The 19,020-nt window shown below is 31.8% G+C and overlaps 1 protein-coding gene across 1 annotated transcript in view; it reads left to right on the top strand.

Annotated features, from left to right (window-relative positions):
- Positions 1-17,494, top strand: part of LOC142322925 (beta-glucuronidase-like) — an 84,835-nt gene extending 67,341 nt beyond the window's left edge. The window contains exons 10-13 of the mRNA XM_075362010.1: positions 7,425-7,601; positions 8,736-8,874; positions 14,909-15,041; positions 17,164-17,494. Of these exons, the coding sequence (XP_075218125.1) occupies positions 7,425-7,601; positions 8,736-8,874; positions 14,909-15,041; positions 17,164-17,296 (582 nt within the window). The 3' untranslated portion in view covers positions 17,297-17,494. The remainder of the gene's footprint in view (positions 1-7,424; positions 7,602-8,735; positions 8,875-14,908; positions 15,042-17,163) is intronic.
- The last annotated feature ends 1,526 nt before the right edge of the window (positions 17,495-19,020 follow it).

The following is a 19,020-nucleotide window of genomic DNA, read 5'->3' as shown; positions in this document are numbered from 1 at the left end:
GGGTATCTTCCAGGCCGCAGTACACGCAGTTGGGAAGCTTGCGTCGCCTAAATCTATACAAATAGGCCCCGAATTCCCCGTGGCTGGAGAAGTGTTGCGAGACATAATATACAACATCTCCGTGACTCCTTCCCAGCTACACCCCCAGCCTAGGTATAAGCCTTCTCGTCCAAGCCCCTGTAGGGGCTGCATCCCAATTTGCTTGCCACTCCTGAGCTAGTAGTGCAGCGGCATCGCCTCTATTCATGACTTCATATACTCTTTCTTTCTGGAGTGCTTGCAGTTGGATCGGCGGGACTCCCTCAAGAACTCCCACAACATTCCCCGACACAGTTCGATATGCAGCAATTATCTTCAATGTCATTTGTCTCTGAAGGCAGGTCAGTTGTTTCAACATTCTTCTTACGGTCTAATGTCATGCACCATGCCGGGTACTGCGTATAATTTCACGGATACCGCCGCAGTTTTTCTTGGCGACTCTCGGTCCCCATCTGGGCCCCATTAGTCAGCCCAGCGTATTGATAATCCTTTCGGCCTTATCTGATATCTCACTAAGATGTCTGTTAAACAGTCCAGATTGATGAAACCAGACCCCCAAGTACTTTGTATGAGGTGTTGTCCCTAATATGACATCATCTACTGTAACATTAATTTTTCTAATTTTACATCGGTCCACTACAGTCATTAATTGTGTTCTTTTGGGGCACAAGCTTCAAGCCCCTTGTCTGTAGCCAGGTGCTCACCTGACTTATTGATCTCTTCACCTTCCTTTCTACCTCTTCTTCAGATTGGCAAGGCACCAGCATCGCCAAATCATTGATATATGCTATTAAGGACATAAGGATACCCTCTGGGTATCCCAGCTTCAATATGCCGTCGAAGGCGATATTCCACAGAAGGGGGCTCAGTGAGGACCCTTGGGGTACACCTCCATATATCTGGAACTTGATCTTGCCTCCTTCCACTGTCGTCAGCAGTTCCCTGTCGCACAGATAGTTGTTTATAGTGACTCTTAAATAAGGGCTGATATTTCTACTCCTTAGCTCTTCCATTATACATGTTCAAGGAATGCTGTTAAAGGCATTGCAGACATCCAGGAGGACTATCAAGGGGATCTTTCTGGTCCTCCAGGTGCCCTCCCTGCATGTCTCAATTCAGCCTATGACCCTTCTTAGTGCATCTACTGTTGATCTACCTTTAATAAAGCCATACTGCTTAGGCGCTAGTCCACCTCATTCCTCTAATTCAGCCTGTGTCCATTCTGCCAGTAACTTCTTCCCTACGGTGAGCAGCAGACAAATTGGTCTATATGCTTGTGGAAGCCCTGCAGTTGCCGATTTGGAAGTAAGCAGCAAATTCCCCAGTTTCCATGATGTGGGAAAATTCCCAGCGCCCAGGGCCTTATTCAAAGCCTCCAAGAGCAACCATGAGTGCGCTACCGTCCTTTTAGCAGTGTGCCTGTAACCCCATCAGGGCCAGGAGTCTTTTTTGGGTTTATTCTTGCGATTGTCCCGTGCAGTTCCTCTATGTTGAATCTTTGAACTTCATGGTTTATTACATTTACATGTTCCTGTTCTGTAGTTTGGAATAGATTCTGAATCACTTGCAGCACTTGTCCTCTTGATAGCAGGGGAAGTGGCACTGTGAATCACTGCATGAAGACCTGATATGCTCATCCCCATGGGTCATCGTTTAATTCTTTGACTAACTTTTCCCGTGATTGTCTTTTTACTCGCTTAATTGCCACAGAGAAGTTGTTGCGGTTGTCTTATATATTAATTCCATTATCCCGTCTTAACACAACAATTGACTTTGAAAAATTTTGATGTGATGTCATAGTACACTATCCTCTCCACTATAAAAAAAATTAATAAAAATATCTAAAATCATATTTAAAATATTAGCAGTGCCAGCATGAGAACTACTGTTCATTTATATAAGTATGCTTTCTAAACTTTGATAAGTGATGATTTTATTTAGTTTAATTTGAAATTTATAACAGGGATTGCTTTCAGTAGAATTCAAAATTTTAATGGGTGTATGTGTGCTCTATTTGTTTATACACCATAACATTAAAAAAGTGAAAATAAAGATATATAGATAAAGTTTAGATTAAATAAGATATTAAAAGAAAATTTTTTTTTGTGTTTGTGTGTGTGTGTGTGTGTGTGTGTGTGTGTGTATGTGTATGTGTGTATTCACTATACAATAATTTGCAGTCACTTCACAGGAATGGGTAGTTTTGTTTTATGTTACAATTTTACGTTCTTTTTAAAAATCATTTGGTTATAGAATTTATTGCCAATAAGAAAAGTAAATTATTATTATTACTATAAAGTGATTAAGGGCTGTTATGTTTAAGATTGGACATTTTAACTTTTTTCCAAAATAACAACTTTAACAAAAGTCAGATTGAGCCTCCAGGAGGTGCACCTGGATATATCCAGAACAAATTGGAGAAATTTGTCCAATGAATTGAATCTAAACAAACTTCACAACTTCATCTATCATCAAGTCATACCCTACTATCACCTTACTAGATCGGATCTATAGTTGTAACTCGGGATCTAGTTCCATCACAGGTGACCCCTTGACAGTCAACCATGAAAGGTCTTTTAAGGAATATTCTACTAGCTGAACCAAGCAACACCAGATTTCAGAGAAGGGCAGCACTTGAATTTGGTGGTGGGGTGCTACTAAGAAGATAACATTCAATTAAAAGCATTGGAATGCCCTAATACTGCATAAATGAACAAGAACAATAAAAAATCTAAAATCAAACCAAAGTAAATCACCTACGTTTCCATGCACAATGTAAACTCACTCATGCAGACTAGTACTAAAAATAATAATGGACCTATTGGAACAATACAAATTCTCATCATGGTACTGCAGGAAATAAGAAACACCAACCAGGATACCATGGAATCTCAAGGATTGGCTTTACAAAGTTATACCCGGGAAGAGAGTGATGAAAAATGTCCCATGGTTTAGAACAGGCTTTTTCGAAAGCCTTAAAGTAATAAACTCCATACAAGAATTCAAGTTACAATTCCCAAGAATCTCAAAAATCACCCTAAAAGCATGTTATAAAATTTACACCATAATAAAATGTCCATGCGCCACTAATAATAAAAACAAATCTCCAAAAGATCGTAAAGATACAGAAAAATTCTGGGACCTACTCGATCAGACCATAAATAACATCCCCAAAAATCACATTAAACAACTAATTGAAGACTTTAATGCTCAACCAGGCAGAGAAAGAAGTTACTGCAACATCATCAGAAAATGACCAACAAAAGAGAACAAATGAAAATGGACACTCATTGATCTCTGCAGAAACCACGACCTAATGTCAAAATCCATATATTTCAAGAGGAAACCTCAAAAACTTAAAACCTGGAAGAAACACTCAGACTACTCTAAAGGAGAATAGCAATTATATCATGTGTTCATGGTCAAACATCACCACAAAGAGATCTAAAACATAAAAGTCCTCCAAGGAGTAGACACAGGCTCAGATCACTATATAGTCAAAATTAAAATTAAATTCATTCCCCAAAGGAAGCAACAAAACCAAGCACCCAAAACTAAAAGAAAAATAGACCCTACCCAAGTAATAAAGAATGAAAATTACTAAAAAAACAATGGAAATATTATTTCCAATCATGGGTAAATTTGAAGACCTAATTAACAACCTTAAACAAATTGCAGAAGATTTGGCCCCAATAAAACCCTGTAAAAAGCATCAATGGTGGAACAGCAAATGTGATGAAACAGAGTAGAAGAGACATCAAGCATGGTGATTACAACAATCCCAAAATTTAGTAAAACAAAGAAGAAAACCACTTGAATTCTAAGGAAAATGAAAAGACAACACCATAAAGACGCAGTGAAATCAATAGAAGAAGAATTCAATGAAACACAGTCAAGATACTACCACAAAACCTTAAAAAAAATAACTCCAAAAGTACGAACTTTTGGATCTACGAACTTTTGGATTCGTACTTTTGGAAGTACAAACTTTTCATCCTACTAAAGAAGGATGAAAACCATAATCTGGCCCATAACAATAACGACAATGTGGAATTACTAGATAAATATTTCAAACTCCTAAATTGCGTAGAACTGACAGAACTCCTAAACTGTAATACCAGCACCCTGATAACCACACCACCAAAAAACAACGACCCTACCTCAATAAAAGAAGTCTATCAAGCACTGGGTGAGATGAAGAATTACAAAGCAGTGGAAAAGATCAGATTTGTAGAGATCTGGAAACATGCAGGAAGATCAGCAAAAATCGCCCTTCATCAACAGCTTGTCAATATCTGGATCAAAGAAGAATTTCCAGAACACTGAATGACAGCTTTCATCCACCTGCTACACAAAAAGCAGGCAAAACAGGGTTGGCCTAGCAATAAACTTGTCAACACAAGTCAGGTGATTTCAAAGTTGAGAGTTCTAAGGTTCAAATCCTAATAAATGCGTTTACTTTTATACAAATTTGAATACTAGATTGTGGATACCGGTGTTCTTTGGTGGTTGGGTTTCAATTAACCACATATCTCAGGAATGGTCGACCTGAGACTACACTTCATTCATACATATCATCCTTATTCATCCTCTGAAGTAATACCTTATGGTGGTACTGGAGGCTAAACAGAAAATAAGAGACAGGGGAACTCACAACTAACAACAACTACAGGAGAATCTCACTTTTAGACACAACATACAAAATTCTTTCAAGAATCATCTTTAAAAGGATTGGTTTACAACTCGAGAAAGAACTGGGAGAATACCAGGGCGGTTTGAAACCCTGGAGGAGCTGTCTAGACCAGATCAATAATCTCAAGCTAATAATGGATTACAACAGAAAAAGAAGCTGAGACATGGTGATAACATTTCAAGACTTGAAGAAAGCATACAATTACATCCACAGAGAATCCCTACTAAAAATCCTAAGACACCTTGGACAACATCCAAAATTAATAAATATGATAAAACTGAACCTCACAAACGTGAAGTCAAAAGTGAAATTCAGAGGTGAACTCTCAAAACCATTTGAGATCAAAACAGGAATCTCACTGCTATTATTCAACTGCACTCTGGAAATAGTAATGAGGGAATGGCTCAGAAAATACCCCCTAAAAATAAAAATAAGCCAAAAATCAAAACAAACTGCCTTGGTTTCACCGACATCTTGGCACTGCTAGCAAATGATCAATAAAGCTAAAACACAGATACTAGAACTTCAAAACAGTACAAATAATCAAAATATCATTCGAAAAGACAGAAATTAAAACCAATACAATTAAAAGAAGTAAACATAAATGGTAATAAAATTAAAATAGTAACCTAATTTAAATACCCAGTAGAAATAACAGCAAACTAGCTAAAGCACAACAATTAATCTGGTACACCTATAGTAAAAAATGTATACCTGCATATGCAAAAATAAGACACTATTACACACTTATAAAATTGAAAGCCACATATGCAGCAGAAACACTCTTCCACCTGAACAAATAATCAAAGATGACAGACTCCAGAAAATCAAAAGAATTGGAAGAACGTGCATCAACACAAAGTACCAGAAAGATGGGGAGTAGTGAATTATCCCCAGCAAAGAGTTGTATACAAAGAGTTAGAACCCATCACTGATACCATGCACGAGAGGAGACTAGGATACTTTAGACACATCATGAGGAATGCAAGATTTGAGATTTATGAAACAGCTGGTACATTCTGACCCCTTAAGGGAAGACACCCTCCATGTGGTGGTTTCGCTCTAAAAGAAAAAAACCAAGATAAAATTAAACAAAAAAACCAAGAACAAAAACACTTGCTTCACACTCACAAGAAAGAAACTCACAACATGAACATTTTCAACACCAGAAAGGTCACGGAGATCAGAACATATGAAAAAGTACTGGGAAGATTGCAAGGCCCAAACAGTCCCTTCCAAGAGACTTGGATAATGGACTGACTAAAGTGATCCTCTGCAGTCATAAAAGATGAAAAAAGAAGGATCTTTATTAGATCATTTTATATGTTTTTAGTGAGAAATCTTGAAAATGCTATTTTAATGAAAGTAATCATAGATGTTTTTGATTGAAAATAAATAATTTACACACACACACTACCTTTTTTATTTATATATAAATATTTGTTACCTTTCTTTCTTTTTCCTGTTTAGCCTCCGGTAACTACTGTTTTTAGATAATACTTCAGAGGATGAATGAGGATGATATGTATGAGTGTAAATGAAGTGTGGTCTTGTACATTCTCAGTTCGACCAATCCTGAGATGTTGTGGTTAATTGAAACTCAACCACCAAAGAACGATCTAGCATTCAAATCCATGTAAAAATAACTGGCTTTACTAGGACTTGAACGCTGGAACTCTCGGCTTCCAAATCAGCTGATTTGGGAAGACGCGTTCACCACTAGATCAACCCGGTGGGTTAAATATTTGTTACCTTTTCTTTCTTTTCCTGTTTAGCCTCCGGTAACTACCGTTCAGATAATACTTCAGAGGATGAATGAGGATGATATGTATGAGTGTAAATGAAGTGTAGTCTTGTACATTCTCAGTTCGACCATTCCTGAGATGTGTGGTTAATTGAAACCCAACCACCAAAGAACACCGGTATCCACGATATAGTATTCAAATCCGAGTAAAAATAACTGGATTTACTAAGACTTGAACGCTGGAACTCTCGACTTCCAAATCAGCTGCTGATTTGGGAAGACGCGTTCACCACTAGACCAACCCGGTGGGTCAAATATTTGTTACCTGGACTTATTCAACTTAACTTATCAGATTCTATAATTATCACCCCATCTTACATTTAAGTACTTAGTTCTCTTCTGCCCATATATAACCCTAATATTTCATGTTCAAAAGTCATCATTTTTAAACTTCTTCAATTATTATTCCAACAGTTTCAGATTTGCTTTATATTTTCTAATTTAATACTTTTGATTTCAGGCTCTTTAGGAGCCGACTTGAAAAACTCTACCTTGGTGATAGGGTTGCAACATATGTTCCCAGGCCCACAACTACTGAAAATACATTTTGAGTCCCTCAATACAAATCTGTTCACCAACCCAGTTCCCTACTGAAATTGTTTATGTAATTTTTCACTAGGTTGCTCATCATAGCTGAGGCACTCTTGAAGATTAAGTACTGGACTTGGAATGAGAGAGGTTAAGAAAACTCTTGAATTAATTTTTTTTATCTGATACGAATAGTATGCATCATCATTCTCCATTTGCTAATGCTGAAGCTTTCCTCAAATAATCTGCTAGAATCCCATAAATCAAAATCTATTATTAATCATTTAGTTATATTATTTATACCTCTTTTCATTTCTTTGTTTTTATTTTTTTTAAATTTTTTATTTTATTTTTTTTTAGATACAGTATATGGATGTAATCTGTATAAACCTTTATTTTGGATGGTATAAATCATCTGGAAGATTAGATTTAATCCAATTACAACTGATAGATGAATTTAAATTATGGGAAAAAATGTATAATAAGCCAATTTTAATATCTGAATATGGTGCTGGTAGTATTACTGGTTTTCATGATGTAAGTTTCATAATAATAGTATTAATATTGAAATTTATGGATTTTATTTTATTTAAACCTTGTTGTCTGTACAATGGCTAGGATGTTTTTCAAAATACTAAAGCCATTTCTTAAGTTATCTGATGTAGCTACAGATTAATTCATTCATATGATATTCTACCATTCCAGTCTTTGGATATCTACTACGCTATCTCCATTGCGAGTCAGTGTTCATCTTGAAAATTCCAAGTTTGAATCCAGGTCAGGCTTGACTTTTTTAAATACTACCAAATGTATTTCAAATCCATCATACAAAATATTAAAAGTAACTATAATTGGTCATCAGCAAGTTGTTATTCTCTGCAGTCTATTGCAGCTTTTTTGATACAGAGCATTTGGAGAGCAGTGTCTCCTACTCATGTAGTGATTGAATTTTAATTTTAATTCTGATATTACACATTATAATTCTCTGATAACAAGTTATGATAAAAGAAAATCTTTTCATTTTAAACCCATCACAAGTTTAGATTTTCATAAATAAAATTTCTGAGTTTGAATTGTTGAACCCAGATAATGAAATACTATTATTAACATCTTACAGCTAATATCTTTAAAGTTGAAAGATACAGCATCGTAATGTTTCCAGACCCTGAGTTCAAATACACTTTTGGTGCATCGTATCGTACTTTTGACTGGATTTAAACTGGATTTAAAATGTGCAAGTTTTTAATGAACATATGCTGTTAGGGTTCAAATCAATGTTGTTTATGATATTATTATCAGTTTGTTTCTAGACAAACTTCTTAATTGAAATTTGGCTTACAATCTATTTTAAAGGCAGGCTCACAATAGAATTTTATAAAACTTGAAATAAACATAGTTCTGAAAACTATGTTCTTTGTCACAACATTAATAAATAAATATTCTCTTAAGTGGATTGGATGGATATCCAGTTTCTTAGTCAATAATATTGCCTACTTTTTATTAATGTAATCAGTGGTACATAAAAATAACTCAAAATCTGAGTAGAAAATTATACTAATATCTTGTATTATATACTGATATTAGTGGATTGTTATTATACTAATTTTATATTTTTATTTTTTTTAAATAATTTTCGATACTTCAAATAAATTTGTTTTACTTTTTTTTCAGCTTCCATCCAGTTTATGGACTGAAGATTATCATGCTGATTTAATGCTTCAACATTTCAAAGCATTTGACATACTTCGTTCTGAGGGTTCACTTATTGGTGAAATGGTTTGGAGTTTTATTGATTTCAAAGTGCAACAAGGTATTTTTTCATAGCTGTTAGGAAAACTGAATAGCTAGAAAATTGCTACTTATATGAGTATATTCGTTTATTTTATACATTGTTATCATATGAAATAATTTATTAACAGTGATATTATTAAAAATCATGAATTAATCACTTTTAAATCGCTGAACTCTCTCCATAGGTCTTTCAGAGCTAATCATCAGAAACTTCTTTGATGAAGTATATAAGTAAGATGGTAAGAATTACATGTAAATACTTTCATCACTTTTTATGACTTCTTTGGCCATTTTTACCAAAGCAATGATGATGAATTATGGTATTTTATGGTGGTGAAACATTAGGTACTAAAGGTAATCGAAAAACTGAATTTGTTTTCTTTGTGTATGTGTTAGTTATTTTCCAGTGACCTATATATGCTTATTGTAGAAGTTATTCATTTATATAAATCTTTTAGAATTGTGAAAGATGAATTTCAGTTGAAACCTCCATTAAGTTAACAATATTACCTTTGAAAAATAAGTACTAATAGAAAGAAATTATGTACTAGGAGACAGGTTGTTGGATGCTGACAGTAATCCTACATAAATTGTGTAGAGATACATAGTGTTTCACAAACTCCTAATGAAGATACAGAAGAAATTGTTATTTCACTTAGCAAGGCTTTGGGATGTGACATCAAAAAAGACATGATTCAAACATGTCATCACCTGGGAATTAAAGCTGAAGCAAGAAGTCCTGCACCGATAATAGCAGCACTAGTAAAATGAAATATTAAGGAAGAAATTCTGAAAAAAAGGGATTTTTCTACTCTACATATGAATTTAACTATGGATGAACATATATATATATATATATATATATATATATATATATACATAAATGAATCACTATGTCAGGTAAGGTGAATTGTCTTTTCATTGGCAAGGAAGGCAAAGAAGAAGAAAGGATACAAGTATCAGTGGTTAAGAAATGGAAAAACTTTTACACATAATGTTGACGGTTCTTTTGTTATATTGAAAACCACAAAAGATGTTTCCAGTTTAAAGTAGTCTGTGTAATGCTGGAAAAGTAAGGAAGTGTATTTTTAATTTATCAGAAAATCAGAAGTATAAAAAGAAATTTTGATCTATTCATTAATTATTTTAATATAATGTATGTTAGCATCTGTCTTCCAAGTATTACTGTTCTATCAGAAGTTTGGATTATGAAAGTGAGTTGAATAACTATAGAATTGATAGTTACAATAGCTATACTAGTTGTAATGAAAATGAAAGACCTAGTGGGGTGATTGTTTTTGTTGACAATAAGATAATGTTTAAGACCAAATCTGTTGGTATGATATCTTGTAATGATCTAATATAACTTACTGTTTAAATGGTTTTAAATGCTGTATTATTGCTTTATAAAGATTCCATCATTATTTGAAATATATATTCATGAATTAAACAGTATATTATCTGATTAGGAAAATATTAATAATATAGTAGTGGTTGAAGACACAAATCTTAATTTACTTGAAAAACAAAATTATATATTTGAGTATAATTGTTTATTATGGATTTCATTCCTATAATAATAATATCACTAGACTGTTATCAGGTACATTTATTGATCATATATGTGTTAAATTTTATGGTAAAGTTTAGGATTTTAATATTACTAATCATTTACTAGGTGAATGATATTAGATATTATTAAAACAAATAAGGAAAGATTGAAACCAGCTATTAGAGTTAATTATCAAAAATTAAGAGATGCTCTTTCATTTTTGAATTGGGTAAATCTATATGAAATTAAAAATGTTGATGAAGCTTTTCAATTTTTTATAGATAAAGCAAATGAACAATTTAAGATTTGCAGCCAAAGTTTGTAAAAGTACTAGAATAGTTAAACGCAAACCATGGATAACTGATATGTTAGGAAATAGATTTGCAAAAAGAACAAGTTATAAGAGAAAATATGTATACAATCTTAAAATACTAAATTAAAGGAATATTATATTAGGTGTAAAAACAGACTTTGAAAAGATTTATTTAATACCAAGGAAAGTTTTAATTATAATTTACTTTTAACGCAGAGAAATAATTTAAATTGCAATACTTTTAATAACCTGATTGATAATTCAGCTCAATCTGAAAAGATTAACAAAATAATTTTTGTAAGCCAGGGATAAAATATGCGAACTTGTTACTGATATTGTAAATTTTTTTAACAAATATTTTTTAGAAGTAACAGGAAAATTAAAATATGAAATACAAGTTACAGTTTGTTGGAATTCATGTTATCATTTGTAAATGAAAACTTTACAATACCAAGGTCTAAAAAGTATCATTTTCTTCAACCCACTATTTGTTTTGAGTAAATAAAGTAAGTAAAAATTGAAACCAGCTGTTAGAGTTAATTATCAAAAATTAAGAGATGATCTTTCATTTTTAAACTGGGAAAATATATATATGAAATTAAAAATGTTGATGAAGCTTTTCAATTTTTTATAGATAAAGCAAATGAAAATTTTAAGATTTGTAGCCAAAGTTTGTAAAAGTACTAGAATTGTTAAACGTAAACCATGGATAACTGATATGTTAGTTATCAATGTTAGTATCAATGGCTGAAAATATTCAGTTGGGTTTAGCAGTATAAATAATAAATTTCTAAAAGAAATTGTATGTGTGTTTTTGAATAAATTAGCCATTTTAATTAATTTGTAATTTGAAAAGGGTATTTTTCCCAGTGTTTTAAAGCAATCAGTTGTACTGATTTCAAAAAAAAGATGGTGATGGTGAATTGATATCTAACTACAGATCAATTACTCTTCTATCACCAATTTCAAAACCACTCAAAAAATTATTAAAAATAAGACATGAATTTTCTTGACCCAAATAGAATTTTAGTCAAAATCTGTATGGTTTTTGTAAAGGTCGTAGCTCAGAAAAGGCCATCACTATAATACTCTCAGATATAAATAAAGGCATTAACAACAGTGAGAAAGTAGTAGACCTATTCTTAGATATGCAAAAGGCTTTTGACATGGTGGAGCATTCAATTTTATTATATAAAATGGAAAAAATGGCTAGGAATTGTTGATAAATGTTTCTTGACATATTTGCAAAATAGAATTCAATCAGTTAGAGTTGGTAATGTACTAAGTAGGCCAGGTAAATTATCTCACGAAGGATCAGTGCTTGGTTCTGTTCTATTTCTTATATATGTGAATAATTTTTGTAATGTAAAATTTAAAGGTGAAGTTATTGTCTTTGCAGATGATATGGCTATCTGGTATCGATCAATTAAAATACAGGAATTATATACTAATACTGTCAGCATTCTCAGATATATAAGGGTTTGGCTAACATTGAATGAAATTACTTTAGATGTTCAAAAAACAAATTTTGTAGAATTCAGTTTAAGATATAGGGATAATGTAACAGTTTAAAATATCGTAATGTAAATTATTTGGGTGGATACTTGTCTAATTGTGAATTTATCATTAAAGTTGATAGTGTTAAATAATTTGGAATGACCTTAGATAGCTAATTGACATGTAAAAGTCATGTTTATTATGTTAGAAATCTTATTGGGTATTGTATAATAAAATTTTATTACTTAGCAAATATGAGTCCAAATTATATAATTAAAATGTACTTTTCTCTTGTGTAGTCCAGAGTATTTACTCCTGTCAGTTGACCAATTGCCATGCTTATGAGGTTGACTGGTTGGTGACTATTACAGGATTACTTGAGTTTCTTGATGAATATAGTTAACAAGAGCAGTATAGTGGACCTGAGTACCGGATTCCTGCCGGTATTAAGAAGAAATTAATAGAAAATATAATAATGGGAGGGATCCAGAAAGGGGCTAAAAGAAACCCTTTTAGTACAGCTAACAGGCTTGTTTAATAATCATCCTTTGTAATACTGACCATTGACACACATAAATAGATTTTGTTCCATGAGAAGAGTTAAGGACTAGGGTAGAAATGCATGGGAAACTGAAAGGGCTCGGTCGATCATTCTCACGTTCAACTGGGATCTGGTCATGCAGGTCAAAAGGATAGGAGTTCAAATACTCCAGGGAAGACTAGTTGACAGTCGGTCTGCGAGAGAGTTCTGCAAGCGAGGATTGATTATGTTAGTTTGAGGCGAGAGTATCCTGCGAGAGTTATTATGTGAGTTAGTGTAGGAGTAAATTTCTATTGCATATATGTTCGACAGTACATGAAAACAAGAAATGGTTTGGTGCTAATGTCTTTTGTCAGTGGAACTGAAATCTGGTTTTCAATATTTAACTACATATAAAAATAAATCCTGATGATTACTTTAAATTCTGTTATGTATATAATCACTGTTTATTATTATTTGTTGTTGTGGTTGTGATTACTATTATTATTGTTGTTTATTATCCTGCAAGGAGTTATTATGTGAGTCACTGTAGGAGCGAATTTCTATTGAGTACATTTTATTATTACTGTTGTCATTAATGTTATTTTGATTATTATTGTGAGTTGTTTATCATTCATATTGTCATTGTTATTATTGATTTGCCCTACTTTACTTACATTTTGAAACTAATAAATTGTAACTGTATAAACATTTTCAATTGTCAATCTCTCAATATCCTGATTGAGCTGCAAACATGTGACAATATGTTAATTGCTTTGGACTTTCTTCAGTATATGTGATATACAACTGATGTGATGATATTGATCGTAATCTGATGCTTGTCTTCTATATTTGAATAGTTAATTGTTCGAATTTGATTAAAGTAATAAGGGTCAATATGTCAATTGAGTGGAATTCTATGTTTCTTTAATGGGAAATATGTTGTATGATAAATTTATGGTGAATACCACTTGTCAACTCTTTTAAATTAGTATTAAATTGATATTTATTTAACTTTTCTATAATTTCACTATTGAAACCATTAAATACTGCTATTTGTTTTATTACATCTATTTCCTTCTTTTGACTGATGATGCGGGATCCTGGGAAAGTTGACTATTGGTATTAATTTTTAGGTTTTTTCTTACTGTGTTTGGTGGTTAAGTTGTTGTTTATACATTTATATACACACACACCCTATAAAAGTAGTTGGATCATGATTCAACAGTTTACTGTGCTTTTCTGCACTATCATAGGAAAATTAATGAGAATGTTGCCTTCCTGTAAATTGGAATGATAATCACGGACCAAGAATCTTCTCAAAAGACTTGAAGTCAGCAAATTCTTCAGAGTTAACATCACCAGTTTTTCCCTTTGGGTATACATAGGATCTGTGATTTTTCAGACATAAACTGAAAATTAGATTTAGAGATTAATAAACAAACATTACAAAAAGTAGCTGGAAGTCATTTGAGATGTACCTCTCTAATGATTTCATTCTCTACAACTACTGTCAAATTAAAAGTATGTCCACCTTCAGTGGTTTTTTTTTTTTTTTGTATATTGATTCTTATGATTTGGAAAAAATGTTCAAAAGTAGAATGTACTTTTTTGAACATTCTACTATTCAAAGTATTTTCATGTAAAGATTCCAGAAAATCAGGTGGGGAGTGGGGAAACGTTTTCACATCCCAGAGTGCAGATACTCATGCTCCATAACATAAGCATTTTTATATAATTTCTTTGTATTCTTTTTTATTTTTTATCTGGATGGAGGTTTCTCAACTTTGAATTTCTTGCAAAAGGTTAATCTGTATGAGCTAAGGCCTTTTTTAGTCCCATCCTTGTCTTAAATAAAAATGTTTAATAAAATGAACTTATATGAACAAAAAGTAAAACTGGCTTCAAAAAAAGGTCATATTGAACGATATAAAATAATACTTTTTCAGTTTTTTACGTTTTGACTTTTTAAAGCCTGTGCCAAATTTTGAGTTAACAGCTGTTAGTTATTGTAACTTACTTATATTAGAAGACAGAACTTAAAGGAGAAATGAAAACTTTTTTTTAGGATTTATACAGCTTTTTGCATTTACTTTATTTACTATTTTCTTAAATTTATTTATTTAGATTAAATTTTCTAATGTTTACAAATAAATTTTTTTTTCTAATAGATTATTTTCGACCAGCAAAATGTTCTAAAGGTTTATTTACAAAAGAAAGACAACCTAAAGCAGCAAGTCATGTTGTGAGATCAAGATACTTAAACCTAGGTCAAGGAACTTCTTTTGATTATCATTATCCAAGGTATTTCAGTGACAGTTAATAAGTTATTTCATAGTTTACCAGTAATTTCTATCTAATCTTTTAAAGTTTTAATGAGAGATTTTGTAGCAAATTGATTTAGAGAATCATTTCATTTTATATCACTATTTTTATTGCACTATAACACTTAAAACTACATTTTAAATTTGAAGTTACATGGAAATTGTACTTCCAAAAGTCCTTTCGGAGCTAATTAGCACCACCTTTCTCAATGGAATTACAACAGAAGATGCCATAAGCAAAAATGATAGTGATGCTAAGGGCATCAGTACCACTGTTACACATGTGGGAGATTAATTTTACAATTAAAAATATTTGCTACTCTGTATAATCAGTGAAGCTGATACAGTAATGATTATACACTGCTGTATCCTATGTAATCTGTACTCTATGTGGCACATCATTCATTTATTATAAATGAGTAAAATTTAATGTATGGATTGTATTTTATTTAAGCCTACTATACAGAAAGTTATAAATGCATAAGCAAGGTAATTACCGTATTTAATTGGAAACAAATCTGTCTAGGTAAAGCTGCATAATTCCCAAAATCTATAGGAAAATCAAACTGTAAATCGTTAAAAAAAATAATTGATGTTCAACATTTAATTTCATAGCTTTAAAACATACTCTTATTAACCATTAAAACATTAACTATAAGGGTAAGTTAGGAATGATCTGCAGTACACCTGTAAATTTTATAAAAAATATAAATCTAGAGTACTTATAATAATGTTCTTTTTCAACCTTGTCTAAAATTTTTGCTGAATACAAATGATGCAAGCAGCAAATCATTGAGTTCTTGGTCTGATGTGAATCGATGGCCTCTTAATGCCTTTTTGAGTAGACAAAATAATTGATAGTTTGAAGGGATGAGATCAAGATGAACTGAAGGAAGAGTCAGTACCTTAAAATCCATTTTATGGAGCATTTTAACAGTTTAGGCAGCAGTATGGAATGTCATGCTAAACACATCTTTTACTATAATCCTCAGTGTTTGTTTTGAATTGTAAGATTTAACTTGTCAATTAGCATCTCAATGTTACAAGCATTATTTATTCTTGAATCCTTCCTGATAATGGTTCAGTATTGTGCCTTTTGAGTCTCAAAAAACTGTAACCATCAATTTTTCTGTTGCTTGTTGGATTTTTAACTTTTTCTTGATTGGCATTGTAGGTTTTTTATTCCTTGTACTGCTATTTATTCTCTTTCTTGTAAGAGGCTCTATGTTTCATCACATGATGATTCTGTCCAAGAAAAGGTCATCTTTGTTACTGTTGTCATCCAAATACCTTATTTACTTGAAAATAATACCCCCTTTTTTAACTCAATTATACCCCAAAATTATGGGGAGGTCTTATATTCTAGGTGGGTCATACAATGGGTATTTTGGAAAATGAAAATGAAAATAACTGTATTACTGAACTATGAATTTAGAATGTTTTATCAAAAACTAACCATTGTAAATGTGCAGATAAAAAAGTCTTGTTATTTGAGGATGCATTCTATTTGACATCAGAGGCATGGCTTTGTTCAGGTTCACAGGAACCAGTATGTCTGAAAACAGAAATGAATGACTTACAAATTTATAGTTCGAACCAACTGCTCTTATTTTAACAACGCAAAAAGTGCGGTATTGTGTTTTAATTACTTGGAACACAGTCGTTTACTTGAAGTCACTGCTGCTTTCATTATCATCTTCGTCTTCACCGTCATCGATGTCAGTCTCTCCCTCAGTTGTGTCATCAGAATCCTCGTATATGAGGTGATCTTCCATTCCATCCAATGTGCAGGAGATGCCAGTCTTCTTGAAACTCTTGATTATCATTTTCGGAGTAATTTCCTCTCAGTCTTTGACAATCCACTTGTAAAGAAGCTCTATTGATGGTTTCTGCATTTGTCCACTCTCTGTGAATGTATGATCTCCATCTGCCATCCATTTAGTACTAATAATAAGTATAAGAACTATTAAAAACGTTATCCAATATCTAATTTTGTTTACAATGTATTTTATTATACGTTTTATTTCCAATTTCTGTTGTATTTTACATTCTTCTGTGTGTTTTAATTCCATTCTTCACTAATATTATTTCTTCCATTTCAGCATCAAATTTGGAGTGAGAGATATTCAACATGATTCTGTTAGCAATGGAAATATGGAGATTAATGAAAATTGTAGTTCACTGTACATAATATGTATTATATTGCTATTTTTGTGTAATTTAATACAATTTTAGTAAATTTTAAATAATAATATACTGTAACATTTTATTTTGTAAATTAATATTCAGTATATATAATCAAGAGAATAAACGATTTGTAAAAAATATTTATTTCTATATGTCTAATAAGTTTGACAATTTTATTATTTTTTATTTGTTCACTTTTTTAAAAAAAATACTTTGTTACTTTAGAGGTGCAGTAAAATTTTTTACAGGAAGAATGGATTTTATTTGATTGCCCAACTAACCACTGAAATCACATCAAGAATTGTACAATTGACTAAAAAACATTATAGCAGCCAACACTAGTATTTTAATTTTTATGACAAAGTAATGAATTATGGCTATTAATGAAGATCAATGCTGGATTACAGAATTTGTTTAGTGTATTATTATTTAATTACTAATTTATTATAGATGTTGTTGTCATCAGATTATTTGCTAAGGAGCTTGGATAAAATTAATGTTTGTTTATCTTCAAGATATTGTGGCTGTTGTTGATGGCATTTCATTAGTAAGTAAAGCCACCGATTTTCAGTAAATAAGTAACCTATAATATAATTTCTGTTTAATAATTTAACAAAGAGTCTTCGCTCTGGACCTTTGATTCATATTATTTTTATTATACATGGAAACTTTTTTTGCATGAATTTAACTGGTCTTTGTGTTTATACATATTTATTCCTATTATTTTTGTTGAACATATTAAAGTTCAAACTGTTGCATTTTCCCCTACTCTAGGTTATCCTAGCTTCTAGAATTAAATTTTCACTGGCATGTTGGGGAGTTCCCTACAGGGAAATGCGGAGGCCATAAAAAATTATTATTTTTATTTACTGAAGAAAAGTGAAAATTATACTTCCAAATAATGAAGTACCATTAGGCAACCAAGAGTAACATGCAGTCTGTCTTATAAAATTGTAATCTTACATTTTATAAATTTTTTTTTAATGTTTACATCAGAAAGTTCTCTGCTAAAAATTACACAATTTCTCACTTTTACAAATACTTTCCCACATACAGTACTATTAATAATAATGACACATGCTCTGATATACTTTGGTTTATTTTTAAAAGTAATTTTTTTAAAATGTTATTTATTCTTAATCTAATGAAGAAAGGTTGCTTTTTAACTAATTAAGAAAAATTTGTTGTCATACATTTTTGCATTTTATTCAGACTTCAATATCATTTAGGAAGATGATACTCTACAAAATACCTCAGGTTGTAATGGGATCCCCTTATTAATGAAACTTTTAATGACAGCTATTAAAATTATAGTACTACTTTTATATTTTGTTATATGAACATCAAAATTTTGACATTTTCTTTTTAAATATCATTTACTAATTTTTTAGAGTGAATTATATCAATTTTATCATAATCATGTATTGCAGAAGCGAGGCTTCTATTGCAACCTTGAGTTTTGACCATGTTCAGTGTCACTACACAAGTCCAAAAAACCATATGAGACTTCTGGGATAAGTGCAACTAACAAGTTCAATACAACTAACAAAGGCTCAAAGTCCAAACTTGTCCTAGAACCACCATGGTATTCATTGCTACTAACAATGTCTCAAAGGACAAATTTGTCACAGAATGGCAGTGCAACTAACAAAGGTACAAAAAACTAAACGATCAGATTAAAACTAATTTTCTGAATAATCGAGATCTGGTTGATTGAGAGTGTACCTGATACATGTAAACACGTTAACCTCAACCTACTAACATATGTCCCA

The sequence above is a fragment of the Lycorma delicatula genome, chromosome 4 (assembly GCF_047948215.1).
Source record: "Lycorma delicatula isolate Av1 chromosome 4, ASM4794821v1, whole genome shotgun sequence".
Classification (NCBI taxonomy): Eukaryota; Metazoa; Arthropoda; class Insecta; order Hemiptera; family Fulgoridae; genus Lycorma; species Lycorma delicatula.
This window is presented reverse-complemented; position numbering and strand designations above follow the sequence as displayed.